Source organism: Lagopus muta, chromosome 1 (assembly GCF_023343835.1).
Source record: "Lagopus muta isolate bLagMut1 chromosome 1, bLagMut1 primary, whole genome shotgun sequence".
NCBI lineage: Eukaryota > Metazoa > Chordata > Aves > Galliformes > Phasianidae > Lagopus > Lagopus muta.
The window spans coordinates 154529322-154547803 of record NC_064433.1 but is presented as its reverse complement, the minus strand read 5'-3'; the positions used below and the strand labels follow the sequence as shown (position 1 = coordinate 154547803).

General features: G+C 45.6%; 2 protein-coding genes across 5 annotated transcripts in view; both read left to right on the top strand.

The window, feature by feature from the left end:
• Positions 1 to 18482, top strand: part of PIBF1 (progesterone immunomodulatory binding factor 1) — a 158332-nt gene that overhangs the window by 70647 nt on the left and 69203 nt on the right. The gene's annotated exons all lie outside the window — the stretch shown is intronic.
• LOC125687935 (uncharacterized) lies at positions 1919 to 9561 on the top strand. The gene is made up of 2 exons (XM_048933319.1): positions 1919 to 3357; positions 9470 to 9561. The coding sequence occupies exons 1-2, from the start codon at positions 2652 to 2654 to the stop codon at positions 9559 to 9561; spliced, it is 798 nt and encodes a 265-aa protein (XP_048789276.1). The 5' UTR covers positions 1919 to 2651.

Genomic DNA, 18482 nt, shown 5'->3' with positions numbered 1-18482 from the left:
ATCTTACAAGGAGTGGCTGAGGGAGCTGGGATTGTTCAGTCTCAAGAAGGTTCAGAGGAGACCTTATTGCACTCTACAACTTCCTGAAGAGAGGTTGTGATGAAGAGGAATTTTGCTTCTTCTCCCAGGCGATAAACAGGACCTGAGGAAATGGCCACAAGTTGTGGCAGGGGATATTTAGATTAGACATATGGAAAAACTTTTTCTCTCAGAGAGTGGTCAGGCACTGGAATGTCCTGCCCAGGGAAGTGGTGGAGTCGCCGTCCCTGGCAATGTTCAAGGGGCATCTAGATGAGGAGCTACGACATATGGTTTAGTAGTTTGTGGTAGCAATGGTAATGGGAGGAGAGTTGGACTAGATGATCTTTTAGGTCCTTTCCAACCTTGTGATTCTATGATTCTGTAAGGCATTTGTCACCGTCCATGAGTCAAAATAAAGCATTGGGCATCTCCCTCGTTCAGCAACATCTAAGGCCAATTGAACTGCCTTTACCTCAATTAAGCAAATTGGCTTGATTCTCCTTTTCCTTTAATGGCCTCTGCAACTCGTCTTGTAGGGTTTCACTCAGCAGCTTTCCATCTGCGATGCTTCCCCACAATATGACATGATCCATCTGAGAACAGGGCATATTTCTTTTCATTTTCTGGTAGTTCACTTCAGCTCATGATACCTCTTCTGCTGGTGATGTTCCAAACTTATTACCTTCAGGACAGTCTATGATCACCTCCAGGATTCCTGGATGGCTGAGGTTCCTCGTTCTAGCTCATTGAGTAATCAGTGCAATCCACTTGGTCCAAGTAGCATCAGCTGTGTGATGGGTGGAGGGAATCTTTCCTGTGAACATCCAGTTCATCACTGGCAGTCGAGGTGCCAGAAGGAGCTGTGTTTCAGTACTGATTACTTCAGAAGCAGCCCGAACCCCCTCATAAGCGGCTAAGATCTCCTCCTCAGTTGGAGTGTAGCACCCTTCGGACCCCCGTACGCCAGACTCCAGAATCCCGGAGATTGGCTTCGGGTCTCTCCTGAGGCTCTTTGCCACAAACTCCAAGTGGGTCCTTTCTCTCCAACAGCAGTGTAGGGAATGTTCTTTACATCCTGTCTCGTCCATACTGGCCCCATAGCCAGAGCACGGGCTATGTGCTGTTTAATCTGCTCAAAAGCCTGTTTCTGCTCAGGACCCCATGGAAAATTACACTTCTTCCTACACTTCTTCATCTGATAAAGGGGGCTTATAATGAGGTTATAGTTTGGAACATACAGTCTCCAGAAGTCCACTACACCCAGAAAAGACTGGGTCTCTTTCTTATTTGTGAGCGGACACGTGGCAGTGATTTTGTTGATCACATCCATTGGGATGTGACGACGGCCATCTTGCCACTTTATACCTAGGAACTGAATTTTCTGGGCAGGTCCTTTCATTTTGCTTTGCTTAATAGCAAAACCAGCATGCAGAAGGATCCGGAGTATTTGCTCTCCTTTCTCAAAAACTTCCATGGCTGTGTTGCCCTACACAGTAATGTCATCAACATACTGTAAGTGCTCAGGAGCACCACCCTGTTCCAGTGCAGCTTGGATCAACCCATGGCAAATGGTTGGGCTATGTTTCCACCCCTGGGGCAAACAATTCCAGATATACTGAATGCCCCACCAGGTGGAAACTAACTGTGGCTTACATTCTGTGGCCAAAGAATTAGAGAAAAGGCATTAGCAGTGTCAGAGGTGGCATACCACTTGGCTGCTTTTGACTCCAGTTCATAGTGGAGTGCTAACACATCCAGTACAGCAGCATTCGGTGGGGGTGTGACTTCATTCAGGCTACGGTAGTCCACCGTCAGCCTCCATTCTCCACTGGCTTTACACACTGGCCATATTGGTCTATTAGAAGGTGAGTGAGTTTTGCTGATCATTCCCTGACTCTCTAGGTTGTGAATCAACTTATGGGGGTCACCCCCACGCCTCAAGACTTCACCCAGAAGGACAGAAGGGTGGTTGTCATAGGCGACTCCCTGCTGCAAGGAACTGAAGGCCCTATATGCTGGCCTGACCCTATCCGCAGAGAGGTGTGCTGCCTCCCTGGAGCACAGATCAGGGACATTGCTAGGAGACTTCCCAGACTGATCTGCCCTTCTGACTACTATCCACTATTGATAGTACAGGCTGGCAGTGAAGAAGTTAGTGAGAAAAGCCTGAAGGCTATCAAAGATGACTTCAGAGGACTGGAGCGGGTAGTAGAAGGAACAGGTGTGCAGGTGGTTATTACATCTGTACCTTCAGTGGCAGGGAAGGATACTGGGATGAGCCTAAAAACCCATCTCTTGAACAAATGGCTTAGGAGTTGGTGCAAACACAGGAGTTTTGGTTTTTTTTGATCACAGGGCAATTTACTCGGCACCTGGCATGATGGCTGCAAATGGAAGCAGCCTGCCTCCACGGGGAAGGAGGGTTCTAGCTGAGGAACTGGCGGGATTTATTGACAGGTGTTTAAACTTGATATGAAGGGGGAAGGGGACAAAATGAGGACCGCTGGGACTGAGGGGGTAGTTCAGGCTCAAAACAGAACTTGATGGGTGGAGCCGATGGAGTTTAAAGGCTTGGAGAGGGGTGGGGAGATGCTGCTTCTCTTAAGTGCCTGTATACTAATGCGCATAGCATGGAAAATAAACAGCAAGGTCATGATCTCATTGCGATCATGGAGACGTGGTGGGACAGCTCGCATGACTGGAATGCTGTCATGGAGGGCTATGTGCTTTTTAGGAAAGATAGGCCGGCTAGGCAGGCTGGTGGAGTTGCTCTTTATGTGAGAGAGCAGCTAGAATGTATTGAACTCCACTTGGGGGAGAGTGATGTAGCAGTGGAGAGTTTGTGGGTGAGAATCAAGGGGCGGGCTGGTAAGGGTGACACTGTTGTGGGTGTGTACTACAGGCCCCCTGATCAGGATGAAAACATTGATGAGGCCTTCCATAAGCAACTGGATGTAGCATCACGTTCCCAGGCGCTGGTGCTTATGGGGGATTTCAATTATCCAGATATTTGCTGGACGACCAACATGGCCAGACACACACGGTCCAGACGGTTCTTGCAGTGCGTTGAAGACAACTTTCTGATGCAGGTGGTGGAGGAACCGACGTGGGGAGGAGTGTTGCTGGACCTTATTCTCACCAACAAGGAAGGACTTGTTAAGGAAGTAAAGGTTGGGGGCAGCTTGGGTTGTAGCGATCATGAGATGGTGGAGTTCAAGATCCTGAGTGGAAGAAGCAAAGCAAAAAGTAGGATTGCTACCCTGGACTTTAGGAGAGCCAACTTCGATCTCTTCCGGGACCTACTTGGAGCTATCCCATGGGATTGGGTGTTAGAAGGTAAGGGGGCCTGTGAGAGCTGATCAGCATTTAAACAACTCTTCTTCCAAGCTCAGGATCAGTGCGTCCCTGTGAGCAAGAAATTGGGAAAAGGTGGCAGGAGACCTGTGTGGATGAGCAAGGAGCTCATGCGCAAGCTCAAAGGAAAGAAGAAGGTCCATGAAATGTGGAAAAAGGGTCTGACCACTTGGGAAGAATATAGGAATGCAGTCAGGGCCTGCAGGGATGCGACGAGGAAGGCTAAAGCGTGCCTGGAATTGAATCTGGCTAAAGTGATAAAGGATAATAAAAAAGGCTTCTTCAAGTATGTTAACAGCAAAAGGAAAACTAGAGAGAATGTGGGCCCCTTACTAAGTGAGGGGGGTGTTCTGGTAACGGGGGATGCTGAGAAGGCAGAGATACTGAATGCCTTCTTTACTTCCATCTTCAGTGAAAAGTCTCTCACTCAGGTTTCCCACACCCCGGAGGTTAGTGAGAGGGTCTGGGGAATGGGAGACTTCCCTTTAGTCAGGAAAGAGGTGGTGCGTGAGCACCTAAGCAGTACTAAGGTCCACAAGTCCATGGAACCCGATGGGGTGCATCCATGTGTGCTGAGGGAGCTGGCGGAAGTTGTTGCCGAACCTCTCTCCATCATCTTTGAGAGGTCTTGGATAATGGGGGTGGTCCCTGAAGACTGGAGGATAGCCAATGTCACTCCGGTCTTCAAAAAGGGCAAGAAGGAAGACCCAGGTAATTACAGGCCTGTCAGCCTCACCTCTGTCCCTGGAAAGGTGATGGAAAAGCTTGTGCTGGATGCCATCTCCAGACAACTGGGAGAAAAGAAGTTATCAGGAGTAGTCAGCATGGGTTCACCAAAGGGAGGTCGTGCTCGACCAACCTGGTGGCCTTCTATAATGTCATCACATGCTGGGTGGGTGGGGGAAGAGCGGTAGATGTAGTCTACCTTGATTTTAGAAAGGCATTTGATACTGTCTCCCACGACATCCTTATAACAAAGCTGAGGAAGTGTGGGATAGATGAGTGGACAGTGAGGTGGGTTGAGAACTGGCTGACTGGCAGAGCGCAGAGGGTTGTCACTGGCGGTGCAGAGTCTGTCTGGAGACCTGTAACCAGTGGTGTCCCCCAGGGGTCTGTGCTGGGTCCGGTCTTCTTCAGCATCTTCATCAATGACCTTGATGAGGGGATAGTGGCCACCCTCAGCAAGTTTGCTGATGATACGAAGTTGGGAGGATTGGCTGACACGTCTGAAAGCTGTGCTGCCATTCAGCGACACCTGGACAGGCTGGAGAGCTGGGCAGCAAGAAACTGGATGAGATTTAACAAAAGCAAGTGTAGAGTCTTGCATCTGGGGAGGAATAATTGCATGCACCAATACAGACTGGAGGATGAGCTGCTGGAGGGGAGCTCTGTGGAGAGGGACCTGGGTGTCCTGGTGGACCACAGGTTGGCCATGAGCCAGCAGTGTGCCCTTGTGGCCAAAAAGGGCAATGGCATTCTGGGACGCGTTAAAAGGAGCGTGTCCAGCAGGTCGAGGGAGGTGATCGTCCCCCTCTACTCTGCCCTGGTAAGGCCTCATCTGGAGTAGTGCGTCCAGTTCTGGGCTCCCCAGTACAAAAAAGACAGGGATCTCTTGGAAAGAATCCAGCGGAGGGCCACAAAGATGGTGAAGGGCCTGGAGCATCTCCCCTATGAAGAAAGGCTAAGTGAGCTGGGTCTATTTAACCTTGAGAAAAGAAGACTGAGAGGGGATCTAATCCAGGTTTATAAATATCTGAGGTGTGGGGGCTATAGTGGTGAGGCCAGTCTCTTTTCAGTGGTGAGTGGAGACAGGACAAGGGGAAACGGACATAAGCTGCAGCATAGGAAGTTTCACACAAATGCACGTAAGAACTTCTTTACAGTGAGGGTGACGGAGCACTGGAACGGGCTGCCCAGGGGGGTTGTGGAGTCTCCTTCTTGCCTGGATGCCTACCTGTGCGACCTGGTGTAGGGAACCTGCTTTGGCAGGGGGGTTGGTCTCGGTGATCTGTAGAGGTCCCTTCCAACCCCTACAATTCTGTGATTCTGTGATTCTGTGAATGGGGAACAAGGAATCCCTGTTGGTGCAGTATTGCCGTCCGTGCACTGTTTTTGTAGCAATTGGTACCTGTTGTGTTTTCACTCGTAGCAACCCCACAACAGATTGATCTTCTGATAGGCCAGTTAAAACAGACAGTTGCTTAACACCTTCTATATCTGCAGCAGCTATTCCAAAGGCCCATCGATACCCTAAGGGGATCCTTAAAGTATCCCCTTCTGAGGTAATCAATACCAAGTATACATGGACCCCTTGGGCCAGTCACAATAGGGTGCTTTTGCCAGTGTTAACCAGCATGGCTTATTTTGGCCTCCAACATAGTTAGCTCTTGGGAACCCCCAGTCACTCCATGAATATAAACTGATTCTGTCCCTTGGTGACTCAAGGGCATTAGAGTACACTGTGCACCGTGTTCACCTGGGCCTTATATTTCTGTGTTTCTGATGTGCCAGGACATCTAATCCACACAGTCCAATACACTCTACTATCTTTCCCCCACCCTGGTTGGGGGCATGGCCCCTCTATTTTTTATCTCTGTCGTTCTTATGGCTTTTGCCTTGTTTTGCAGCAAATGGAGCAGTCACCTTTTTGGAGAAGTTCACCTTGGTGGTTGACCTGTCTTGTAATTCTTTTATCTGTGCTTGAAGTGTAGGAGTAGGTTGTTTATGCCACTTCTTCATATCTTCTCCATGGTCACGTAGGTAATGCCACAAGGCAATACGTGACATAGTCTTATTGTTGTTACTTGCTCAAGCAGGAGGAAGTCTTTTTTTGATAGCAGAGATGTTGGATGATGCAAGCTGGGAGGAAACCAATTTTATCAGCTCTTCCAGTAAGCTGTTTTGGGAATTCTGGTCCCCATCAGATTTCTCTGATACCACCATGGATCCAAGAGCATAACACATGGTAGACAGTTCGTCTGCTATATCTTCTTGACTGCTCTCCATTCTGTCCAGTTTTTCAGCTACTTTTGCAATGGCTGAAACACAAGCATGTAGAGGGGTTAAATGTAGCTGAAAGTCTTGAAGTTTATTAATCAGTTCATTTATAAGGGGTCTTCTTTCCCCTCTGCCATACATTGCTACAGATTTACTGGCGTGCCTTTCTGGTGCAGTCTTTGTGAATATATGCCACATATTTGGTGTACACCTGGCTCTCTCAGGATCGTGCTCTTGTTCTGGATCGTCAGGAATTAAGGTGGGGCCATGTAACTTTTCCACTGCAGCGTATTCTCTCAAATAGTGGATGCCTTTTTCCATGTCAGTCAATTTCTTTTTCTCAGGCATCAGATCATCTTTGAAGGGGCATTTTTTTTTCATGGCTAAGAACATCCACTTCCAGAGGGTGAGGGCCTCATTCTGGCATGTAGTAATACCTCTGTCAATGGCTGAGTCCCTAGCAATGCCACCCAGTTGGTGAACTTCTCTACTATCTAATGATACTCTCTGTTGGCCCCATTGTCCCAACATGGAAATAACCAGGTGACAATAGGCTCATTTGGGTGGTGTGAATTTTTTCAGACCTCAAATTTTATTCATTTTCAGAGATTGATCAGTATTGGTAACTGTCTTGCTCAGCTCCTACGCTTTCAGGACTTACTGTTGCTCTCCTGGGTGTTCGTGACCATGATCTTATTGAGGCCCCTCCCCCTGGACTCAGGGGCACTTCCCCTGGATCTTGGAGCCACTCCTCTGGTCCTCTTTCCTCCTCTTCTCTTACAGTGTCTGCTTCTTCTACTTTCTCCTCCTCTTTCTTCTGTTTTAAGTGAGTTGAGATTCATTTCATTTTGCACCCTCTTAACAGAGCAGCTGACATCAATTCTGGTGCCTCCTGTGATTGATCAGGTTGGTCAGTTTTGATGCTCTTCCTCTCAAGCTCGGCTCAGAGTTTGTCTCGTTCAATTATGAAGATATTTAGTTCAGATTGGAGCATGTCTCGCTCAGTTTGGAGGGTGTCCCATACAGATTTGAGGGTTTCTTGGTTTGTTTGAATGCTGTCAAGTTTGTATTGAAGGAAGTCTTGTTCGGATTCAAAGGTGTCTCACTCGGATTCGAAGATGTCTCATTCAGATTGGAGATTCTTTCTCTTAGTTCAGAGACCTTCCCCCTCTGCTTGGAGACTTTCTTTCTCAGCTTGGAGACTCTCTTGCCAGGTTTTGAGATTCTCCTGACTAGTAGACTCTTTCTCAACCCAGAGATTCTCCATCTCTGGAGAAGAGACCTTGGAGACTCTCTCTTTGGATTTGGAGATTTTGTTTCTCAACTAGGAGACTCTGTTTCTGGACCTGGAGATTCTCAACTCAGACTGTCTCCTAGAAACTCTCTTTTTCGGCTTGAAGACTCTCTCACTCATTTTGTACTGTCTACCTGATACTTTCCCTTTCAGCTCAGATACTCTCCTAGAAACCATCTCAGCTTGGAGACTCTCCCTATCAGCTCTGAGACACTCTTACAGCACAGAGACTCTCAATTTCAGAAACTCTCTCCCTCTCCAGAATAGTACTGAATAAAGCCTGATAAGCATCAGCCAGGCCCCAAATCATCTGTGCCTCCTCAGATCTGCCTGAGCTGTCACATCCCTGTCTCAAATATCTGTTCGGGCTCTCAGGGTCTTTCAGGTATTCAAGAGTAAAGTTCCATAACACCAAAGATGTCCATCTCTCTAAAGACTCTCCCAAGCCTCTCCACACTCCCTGCCACTCAGTATTCTCTGATTTTGGATAAGGCTTCTTCAAAATATGATAAATAGAAATACTGAGTGAAATGATGAACAGTACATTCAGTGAGACTGACAACGTGATCAGATGAGTATTCAAAACTGCATAAAGGAGTTTCAAAGGAAAGACTGGGAGCCTGTTTAAAAACCACAAGTTCTGTAGAATTAGCAGCTCCCTCTGCCAACAGGTTTAAAAGAGAAAGCAGAATCATTTTTTCCCTCTCATTACAGAAGTAAGATAGCAGTGCTCAAAGTTTACAGATATCCCAGAGTACTGGCAGTCTGCCTGGAATTTCAAGGTCAAGTCTTCAGTAAGCACCTGCAGAAGGGATAAACTTCCTAATGAGTCTCTCAGAGAGCAGAAAGAGTTTTGTTCTAAAAGCTAAAAAGCAGCTTCTGCCTGCATTCTCCACCAAGAATGTCAAAAGTTTACGGGCTGGTTTGGCCCAGTTCTGTGACTAGTGTGGCGGAGGGATTTGAGAATCCGCGCCTCCAGAAAGGGGAAACAAGTCCACAAAATAATTAAAAACAGAGGCAACTATCTGAGGAGAAACAAACTAATTTATGGTATATAAATATGGTATCGGAATGTAAGATAACACACTATAATGTAATATAATTAGAATTGAAGCTAATAAATGTAACGAGGGAAAGAGTGTCCAGAAAGTGGAAAAGCTGCACCATAACGCTGAGGTGAGATGCACAGTCAGGTTAAGCAGCAAGGAGGAGAGCTGAAAAAGGGAAGGTCTCGTGACCTTGCCAGGAGTTATATCTCCTCTCTGAATGCAAAGTGTTCTGGGGTAGTGTTGCAGCTCCTGTTCTGAAGGGTCAGGCCGCCTTAGGACTAGCAAATGACTAGGGCCATTAGCGACACATACATCAACATGATGGAGAGGCAAATGGCGTTTATTGCAACTACACAGAGGTTTATATACCCTATGTGCTTTGTCTGTGCCCCTAAAGCATAAATCCATCACAGAGCAGGAGAGGTCCTAACACATCACATCCCAATGGGGTGCCTCGCTAGTGCCTACTACATCTCCCCTTCCCCATGCTCAGTAAAGCCTTACCTGTTACAGCGCGATTCGCCTACCGCCTAATAGCCCTATCCTAATAGCCTAATAACCTATTAACCTAATGACCCTAGCGTAGATCATACAGGGAATGATATATTCTTAAATGGCCCGAGTCGGACCATCCGTCTCAACATGTGCCACACTTTAGCCTATAATATGACTACAAGCATCAAACATATTAATGTTAAACCTAACACAATCATGACCGGATACAGTATGGAGTTAAATATCCCTGTTGCTTTAGGAGTCCGTCCAAGAAGTGCTTCCCACCGGTGGTGTTCTCCGTCCTTCTTCACTCCTTCCAGGACACGAAGCATCTCTGTCATATCATGGTGAACAGTGATCAAGGCTCTCTGTCCACTGTACCTTAGCAGTTGGTACAGATCATCAGAGAGGGTCTGGGGAATGGAAGACCTCCCTTCAGTCAGGGAAGAGGTGGTCCAAGAGCGCCTAGGCAACACCAGTGTTCACAAATCCATGGGACCCGATGGGATGCATCCACTGGAGCTGAGGGTGCTGGCAGAGATGATTGCTGAACCGCTTTCTGTCATCTTTGAGAGGTCTTGGAGGATGGGGGAGGTGCCTGAAGACTGGAGGATAGCCAATGTCACTCTGGTCTTCAAAAAGGGCAACAAGGAAGACCCAGGTAATTACAGGCCTGTCAGCCTCACCTCTGTCCCTGGAAAGGTGATGGAAAAGCTTGTGCTGGATGCCATCTCCAGACAACTGGGAGAAAAGAAGTTATCAGGAGTAGTCAGCATGGGTTCACCAAAGGGAGGTCGTGCTCAACCAACCTGGTGGCCTCCTATAATGTCATCACATGCTGGGTGGATGGGGGAAGAGCGGTAGATGTAGTCTACCTTGATTTTAGAAAGGCATTTGATACTGTCTCCCACGACATCCTTATAACAAAGCTGAGGAAGTGTGGGATAGATGAGTGGACAGTGAGGTGGGTTGAGAACTGGCTGACTGGCAGAGCGCAAAGGGTCGTCGTTGGTGGTGCAGAGTCTGGCTGGAGACCTGTAACCAGCGGTGTCCCCCAGGGGTCTGTGCTGGGTCCGGTCTTCTTCAGCATCTTCATCAATGACCTTGATGAGGGGATAGTGGCCACCCTCAGCAAGTTTGCTGATGATACGAAGTTGGGAGGATTGGCTGACACGTCTGAAAGCTGTGCTGCCATTCAGCGAGACCTGGACAGGCTGGAGAGCTGGGCAGCAAGAAACTGGATGAGGTTCAACAAAAGCATGTGTAGAGTCTTGCATCTGGGGAGGAATAATTGCATGCACCAATACAGACTGGAGGATGAGCTGCTGGAGAGGAGCTCTGTGGAGAAGGACCTGGGTGTCCTGGTGGACGACAGGTTGGCCATGAGCCAGCAGTGTGCCCTCGTGGCCAAGAGGGCCAATGGCATTCTGGGACGCGTTAAAAAGAGCGTGTCCAGCAGGTCGAAGGAGGTGATCCTCCCCCTCTACTCTGCCCTGGTAAGGCCTCATCTGGAGTACTGTGTCCAGTTCTGGGCTCCCCAGTACAAAAAAGACAGGGATCTCTTGGAAAGAATCCAGCGGAGGGCCACAAAGATGGTGAAGGGCCTGGAGTAACTCTCTTATGAAGAAAGCCTGAGTGAGCTGGGTCTGTTCAGCCTTGAGAAAAGAAGACTGAGAGGGGACCTGATCCAGCTCTATAAGTATCTAAGGTGTGGGGGGCAGAATGGCGAGGCCGGACTCTTTTCAGTGGTGAGTGGAGACAGGACAAGGGGAAACGGACATAAGCTGCGGCATAGGAAGTTCTGCACAAATGTGCGCAAGAACTTCTTTACAGTGAGGGTGATGGAGCACTGGAACAGGCTGCCCAGGGAGGTCGTGGAGTCTCCTTCTCTGGAGATGTTGATGGGTTGAGAGAGGTCAATGATCTCTGGAGGTCTCTTCCAACCCCTACAATTCTGTGATTCTGTGATTCTGTGATCATGTTGTAAAAGTTTCTTCACCAAAGCAAGATTCATTCCAATTGGAGCATGCTCTAAGTTTTCCTAGGAGCCATTCCTGCAAATGGCAAGACTCATGATCCGGTTAGTTCCTTACTGGTATCTGGCTTGACTTTCCGCAACAGTACCCGTACTATTTTTTCCGATCTCGTGATGTTTTACTGCTGCATTACCTCTTCCCCATGCCAGGATCATCCAGCCCGCCTCCCGCAAATTTGGCAAATAGTCTTTGCCAATCCCTTTCCGCGGTCCGGCGGCCCCAATTGAGCCCCACCCATACAACACAGTGATTTGATGTGCCCATACTGACCACATCGAAAACATGGCCCTTGTGATCGCTGTTGCATACTGATGGCAGCAACAACAGCCTCAACTATTCCATCCTATACTGCTGCTGCTGTACCCTCGTTTGTCACTGGTGCAGTCTTTTGTTTATCCAGAACATACTTAATAATGTCTCCCGGGCCACCTGGCGTTACATGTTTGGGCGCTGTTCTCAATAAGGTCTTAATGTCTGCATGCGATCTTTGTCGCAGACAATCCAGTCACTGACCCCTATGCCACCTTGGGGAGATCTGACCCCTGTACTGCCTGCAAAAGCCGGTTTGCAAATTCTTGAAATGACTCGCTTGGACCTTGGGTAATGTCAGTCCAAGGGACTGGCGGCTCGGTATTACTAGCAAGCTTCTTGAACGCATCTATCATTGCATCCGTGGCTGCCATGAGCTCCCCTGGCCTTAATCTGGCCGCTTGAGCCTGTGGGGAGGTCATGCCTCTCTCCTTCCCTGAAAGCCACTGCAAATTTGTCCCGTGCACAGGGTGATGTGGATCAACTTCTGCAGCTGTGGAAATAGCCCGTAAATTTGTCATCCAATCCAATGTCTATACCGTGTATTGTACTGGTTTCATTATGTGCATTAGGTTTGTGATGTCATGGGGGAGAAGAGGCCCTGGCGTGGTTAGAGCTTCCAGTACATTTAGAGTGAGGGGTGGCTTCAACCCTCATTTCTCCACACAGTCCATCAGGTGCGTGACGCCCTTAGGATCAAGGGGTATCCACTATGGCCCGTTGTTGCCCACTATTACTGGGAAGGCTTCGGGGATCATGCCTTCCTCCAACAAACTAGATCTAATCCGACCCCAGTCTGTCAATGCCTCCTTTACAGAGCCCTCTAAATCTAATTGCTGCTCCCCCGAATTGTTACTTGTGTTACCACTCCTAGGTATAGCCGGAGATGGCAGGCCCAGCCCTCAGTCTGCATCAGATAGGCCTTTGGTTTGGTCCCCCTCTGTGTGGGCAGTAAGCTGATCCCACCCATGAGATCACATCCTCCTCCTCCTCCCTGAGACGAGGAACACTGATGTAATTCTGATAAAGGATAAAACGTTCCGCCCGACGAGTTCAGATATGGCAGCGGGGGGTGGGTCAACCAACATCCACCATCTTGTTTGTCTTCTTTCGGGCTGGGCACGGTTGGTTCAGCTGGCGCCATCTTGCTAACAGTCATCAGCAGCTTCATCTCTTCTTGGCCCCTGCAAACGACAACCACTCCCGAGCCCCCCTCACCAGAACCCACCGGGTCCCATGTCTCTCCTCCACCACCTAGACCTAAAAGCTGCCGAGCCTCTGCCGATACTTCTCCTTGCTCTCTAGCCACTTTCATCGTCCCTAGTATCAGGCCCCAAGTTTTCAGCTCAGACCCACCCTTCTGGGCACTCATGATATACTGTGCGAGTGCAGAGGTGAGATCATCCCACCTCCTGTGATCGAGAATATCCTGGGGAGCCCTAACCTCCCCTTCCCGCTCTAACCAGGAGATAACCACAGCAATCTCCTTCTTAGAAGGAACATTCTTGCCGCAATAATCCTTGCATAGCAAGAGTATTACCTTAATTACGGATTCCATGACTTGGACCTCAGCGCGGCCTCTCTACCCCTCCATTCTGCCAACTACGAGCCATAGCACTTGACCCAGACCTCAGCACAGCAATGTTACCACGCTGCAGCGACGTTACCACGCTGCCTCCCGGTGACTTTGGGCCCCAGCACAGAGCCAACACCGCACTGCTAATTGCCAGAGGGGGGAAGGGATGGGAAGACAGTCCAATCTCTCTCCTCACACGGGGCACCACTTGTTGCAGCTCCCGTTCTGAAGGGTCAGGCTGCCTTAGGACTAGCAAATGACTAGGGCCATTAGCAACATATACATCAACATGGAGAGGCAAATGGCGTTTATTGCAATTACACAGAGGTTTATATACCCTACGTGCTTTGTCTACGCCCCTAAAGCATGTGTCATAAATCCATCACAGAGCAGGGGAGGTCCTAACGCATCACATCCCGATGGGGTGCCTCGCTAGCACCTACTACAGGGCATGTAGTTCTTCTTCTCTTCTGGACAGATGCCCAGAACTGGAGCATTAACTCTTTAACTCCCAATGCACTACATGATGTTATTATGTGGAATACCAATAACCAAAAATCATAAAATCATAACAGTAGGTTAGCCTGATATGAGGAAGCATCATTAATGGGTTTGTAACTAAATCATTTAGATTCTTATTTTATGGGTAGGTTACTGATCTCTTTTGAGGTAATATGATGAATGTTTCATTATATTCAGCAGTTCAAAATGTTGGATCCTCTTAACAGTGTCGGGGAACAAAAAAAATTTCTCTGTTCTTCTGTTGGGAAGTTCTACATAGCTTGGATAGCTGTTATAATTTCATTTCATGTTAATAGACTCAAAATTCTAAAATATATTGATTTGGAGAAAGGGACCCACCCTTCTCCAAATGATGATTCTCCCTTGATGTCTCAAAGCTTTTTCACTGGAAGAAAAAGCTCTGATTTTTGTCATCCAAACCTGCTAAAGCCTGTCTCACAGTGACGGTTCCAGAAAAAGAAGTTCACTCATGGGGTTCACATTGCTGCTTTTTAATACCTGAAACCTTTAAAGTACTGAAACCGCTTTCAGCAGTTCTGATTTTAGATTCTGTACCCAGACTTGTAGTTTCAGTAGGGAGTACAGCTCAGAGTCACTAGCAGTGTGAATGTCCTGAAACAGAAATCAAATTTATTTGTGATTGTTCACAGATCACTCTATTTATTACTTGTCTTTGAATGTCCTCTTATGGTTCAGACTTTTTTTTTAACAATAGAAGAATGGAATGCTGAGAATGGAGATGAGAGTGGAATAAAGTTAAAAATAGTGTGGAAAAACTATTAAACACTTCCATCTACTTAAACCTTCTTGTAATAAAGAAGGCAAAAGAGTTACACATCACACAAAATAAGGTTAACTGACATGCAGTAGTAACTAGATTGTTTTGTGCATTCACACAAAACTGATGACTAGCATGGTCAGACTGAAATGTAACAGCTGATTCTTCACCTTTTAAAGGGAAATAACTTTTCCTGTCTTTAACTCTCCATTGAATGGAGGAATGGAGGAATGGGACTTTCTGACAGCTATTCAATTTCATCTTCACTTGGTTCATTAGTTATGTGATAGATGTAACCATATTCTGGGGCTTCTGGCAGAAAGAATGGATGATGATGACAGAAATGACATAATACAAACATGGAACACACAGAGGAGTGGAAGCTTTCATTTTCTATCCCAGACTAAAAAGGTATCTACTCTGATATGCTGCAGCCTAGGTGTTAAGAAAGAAAATGTAGTATCCATGTGCTCAGTTGGGACAGGGGATACTTGGAGATCAGGAGTGTCTTGCCTATCGGTCCCATCAGGAAAAAATGCCTGAAAGAACAGACTTCATTTTCAAGTTAACTACAAGAAGGAAAGGAAAATTTATCAGATGTAGTTATTGCACATATTATGATAGTTCAGTTGAAAGAAGAATTAATTATTGAGAGAATGGAGAAAATAGGTGTAAGATATTATTCTGTTAACATCTGTGTCTCAAAGCTTGCTGGGGACACAGATGGACTTGTTCAAGTCCCGAGCAAGGATTGTGAAATCCTTTGTCTGAAGGACGCAGATGAACAAGTCCAGGCAAGTCCTGGGCAAAGGTTGTGAGATCCTTTGTCTGGGGGATGCAGATGGGCAAGGCCAGGGGCAACGAGAGCGAGATGAGCTGCACCTAAATAGCTGTGAAGTGCTCCTTTGTGTGGACTGATCTCATGCTGGGTATACAGATATTAAAAGAACCTCATCTCCCTCCTATAAATTGGAGCGAGACAATAGGGGAAGGTAACAAATGGGGAAGAGAGTTAAACATAATTACAGAGAGCAGAGGAACAAAATTCAGCAAGCCTTAAGATCTGTGTGCATTAGAATAAATAAAACTCAGTACTTTTTTTTGTGTCTTCTCAGAATCTGGGTAATGATCATATCAGATATAAGACTCTTAGCAGACACGCTTGAAACTTTTGTTGCAAAGCCCGTTAGCATTCCCATAATTCATGAATTCTGAATTTCTTCTCAGAACTTGTTTTTGTCTTTTCTAACTGCTCCCCACAGTCTTACTGTTTGTAAAGAATATCTTCTGTAGAAAGGATGTATAAAGGCAAAGTTGTGTATGTCTATAAAATTTTTGTTAAAACTTGTCAGGTATCTTATGAAATATGGAAAAGTATGTTGTGAAAGCAGATCTGTGGCTCGTCAAGCACCTCAGCCAGCTCCTTCAGAACCCTGGGATGCATGCTATCTGGCCCCATAGACATGTACGCCATTCAGTCTCATGAGGTGGTCTTGGACTCGCTCTGCCCTTTCAGCGGGGGGAGATGCATGGTGCACGGTGGGAAGGGTTGAAAAGGATATTCAAACTTGGTGAAAGGAAAAGGTTTTTCGCTACAGGAAAAGGTTTTTCACTACAGTCAAGCATTGTATTTGAACAGTCTCAAGGTAGTCAAGATCGAAATGGCTGAAAAATTGAGCAATCCATTGAGATCTCATAGCTCACCTTCCTGTGAGCAGGATGTTGGACTAGCTACCTCCTGAAACACTTTCCAACCTGAATTATTCAGTAATTTTGTTTTGCATTTGTTTTTATGAACAAACTTGCTGGGGAATAAATTGAAAAATTATCTAGCACTACAGTGGCCTCATATTTAAATTTTGCATTGTCACTGCCAAGACATCCTCCCTCCCTTCCCCCAGTACATGAATTCTTATGGGAAAGATTGCTTTGCTATCCATCATTGCTAACCATAGCGCTTTTAGGGGCACATCCTTGACATATAACAAGGTATACCTGTACTTTGAACTCTGCTTATCAGTGAATCAAAGCTGTTACGTGTGATATAAAAGATAGACCAGTTATTTGCTAAGTTATGGCAGTTTGAACCCTAACCATCCTGACCTATTCTGCCAGAGTTTCAGTGGGGAAAATGGTGGCTTAGGGAGAGCAATCTGTCTATGAGTACTGTAGTTACACGTATCTTTTCTTTTCCAGATAACAAAGGAACTTTATCAGATAGGGTCCCAGTCAGCCTGTATCTCAAAGTATTTGTGTCCCTACTTTCTCTTTTCTCTCAATGTCTTTTTTGGGAAGTTTCAGTGATGACATTTCCTTTTCTTATTTTCTTTCTTACTGATAATCAAAAAAGATCCCCTTTTTCATCCCTGAATAGAAATTTTGTTTTGATATTGTCAATTGCATACAGTAGTTAAGTTTGGGGAATTTGGAACTTAAATATCAGTATGTTAATTTCTGACCATTTTAAGGAGGTATTTGGCATTCCAAACATTTTTCTTCTATTTGTTATTCTCTGTGTTTTCAATACGTTTTATTTATTTAAAAGAAAGTGACTTTTCACTACTGCTGTTCTCATTTATATAGCTGCTTTTCTGTCAGTCATATCACATAGATTTATTTCCCTTTTTGCAGTGAAAATTAAAAATTATACACACATAATTAGTGTATTTACATCTAAAATTATTTTTAGGAATTTTTTATTATATCAAGCAATGGTGGAGTATGCAGCAGACAAGAAATGCTGCTGTGGTAGACTTTAAGATTACCAGTGTATATGTAAGTTTTTAAAACTCATTTTTAATGTTTCTAGAGTGTAAAATATGACTTGAATTTCACAGTTCAGTCTGTTATCCTTGTCTTTCAGTCTCTGAGTTTTCTGTAAAAGTTCTATTAAAGTTGTATGAGACAGTTTACATCTTGCTTAGTAGTAGTTTGTGTACAGAGAAATGCAGAAGAGGATGCTGATCTCTTGTAACTGATGACAGGACATAAAAGAACTGTATAAAGATGTGCTAGGAAAGGTTCAGAATGAACATTAGAATGAATTTATTTTCTGTGAGGATTGTCAGTCACTGCAGCAGGCTTCCTAGTGATGTGGGTGATTCTCCAGGCCTGTCAGCATTCAGAATGCTCGACAACAATGTGTTTTAGCTTTTGGTTAGCGCTGAAGAGGTGAGACAGTTGAACTTGATGGTCTTTGTAGGTCTTTTCCAGCTGAACTGTTGTATTCTGTTCTTCAGTACTACAGCAGTTTCTATAACCGTTGCATGGCCTGTAATATTCTTTCCAAAATATGTTTGCAATCAAATTTTCTGGTGTGAGTTGCAAATGCACACTGATTTGTAAAAACAAGAGCAGAGAAAGAAGATTGGAGATCTAAAAATATTAATAAGAGCAATTTAACTATTGATGTGTTCATTAAATGTGCTATGTAAATGAATAGAAAATGTAACAAGCTTTGTCAGCATGAACTTGATTTCCTTGAATCTCCTTCCCCTCTATCTGTTTATGGTATAGATTTGACCAGTTTGAGTATATCAGAAGTTTTCAGTAGCTTCATCTTCACTGTCTGCAGAGATTTGAATTCTGTGAGCTTTTATTTATTTAACATCAATGAAAACACATACTAGCTTTAGGACAAAGGTTTTACAGTTTTTAAGGCTTTTGTTTTTGTGTGTTGTATGCACTTGCACCTGCACATGCTTATTTCAATGCAGCGTTCTTTTTTTCACAGTGGCAGTAGTGGTGTGGGTTGATTAAATAAGGAAAAATAAAAAAGGCTTTTCCCTGGTAGAGTTTTACAGCATACTGGGAGCAATTCCTGACTGTTTACCTAAAGAATTTGATATAAACTTGGCAGTTTAATGATAATTGTGTCTCTTTTCCTTCATTATCAATTTTTCTGCTCCTATTTTGAAAAATTACTGCACCAAAACATTCAGTGAAAGGAATGTATGTAAATATGCTGTTGGACAGTTGTAAGCTGAATAATGTTGTGATAAAATAAATGTCCTCCATGTAGAGTACAACTACATGCACGTATTGGCACTTT

Bases quoted from the DNA above. Each gene is read 5' to 3' on its own strand.
- LOC125687935 (XM_048933319.1), top strand. From the start codon at position 2,652: ATGGAAAATAAACAGCAAGGTCATGATCTCATTGCGATCATGGAGACG. The intron at 3,358-9,469 runs GTAAGGGGGCCT...CTGTTGCTTTAG, and splicing joins ATGGGATTGGGTGTTAGAAG to GAGTCCGTCCAAGAAGTGCT.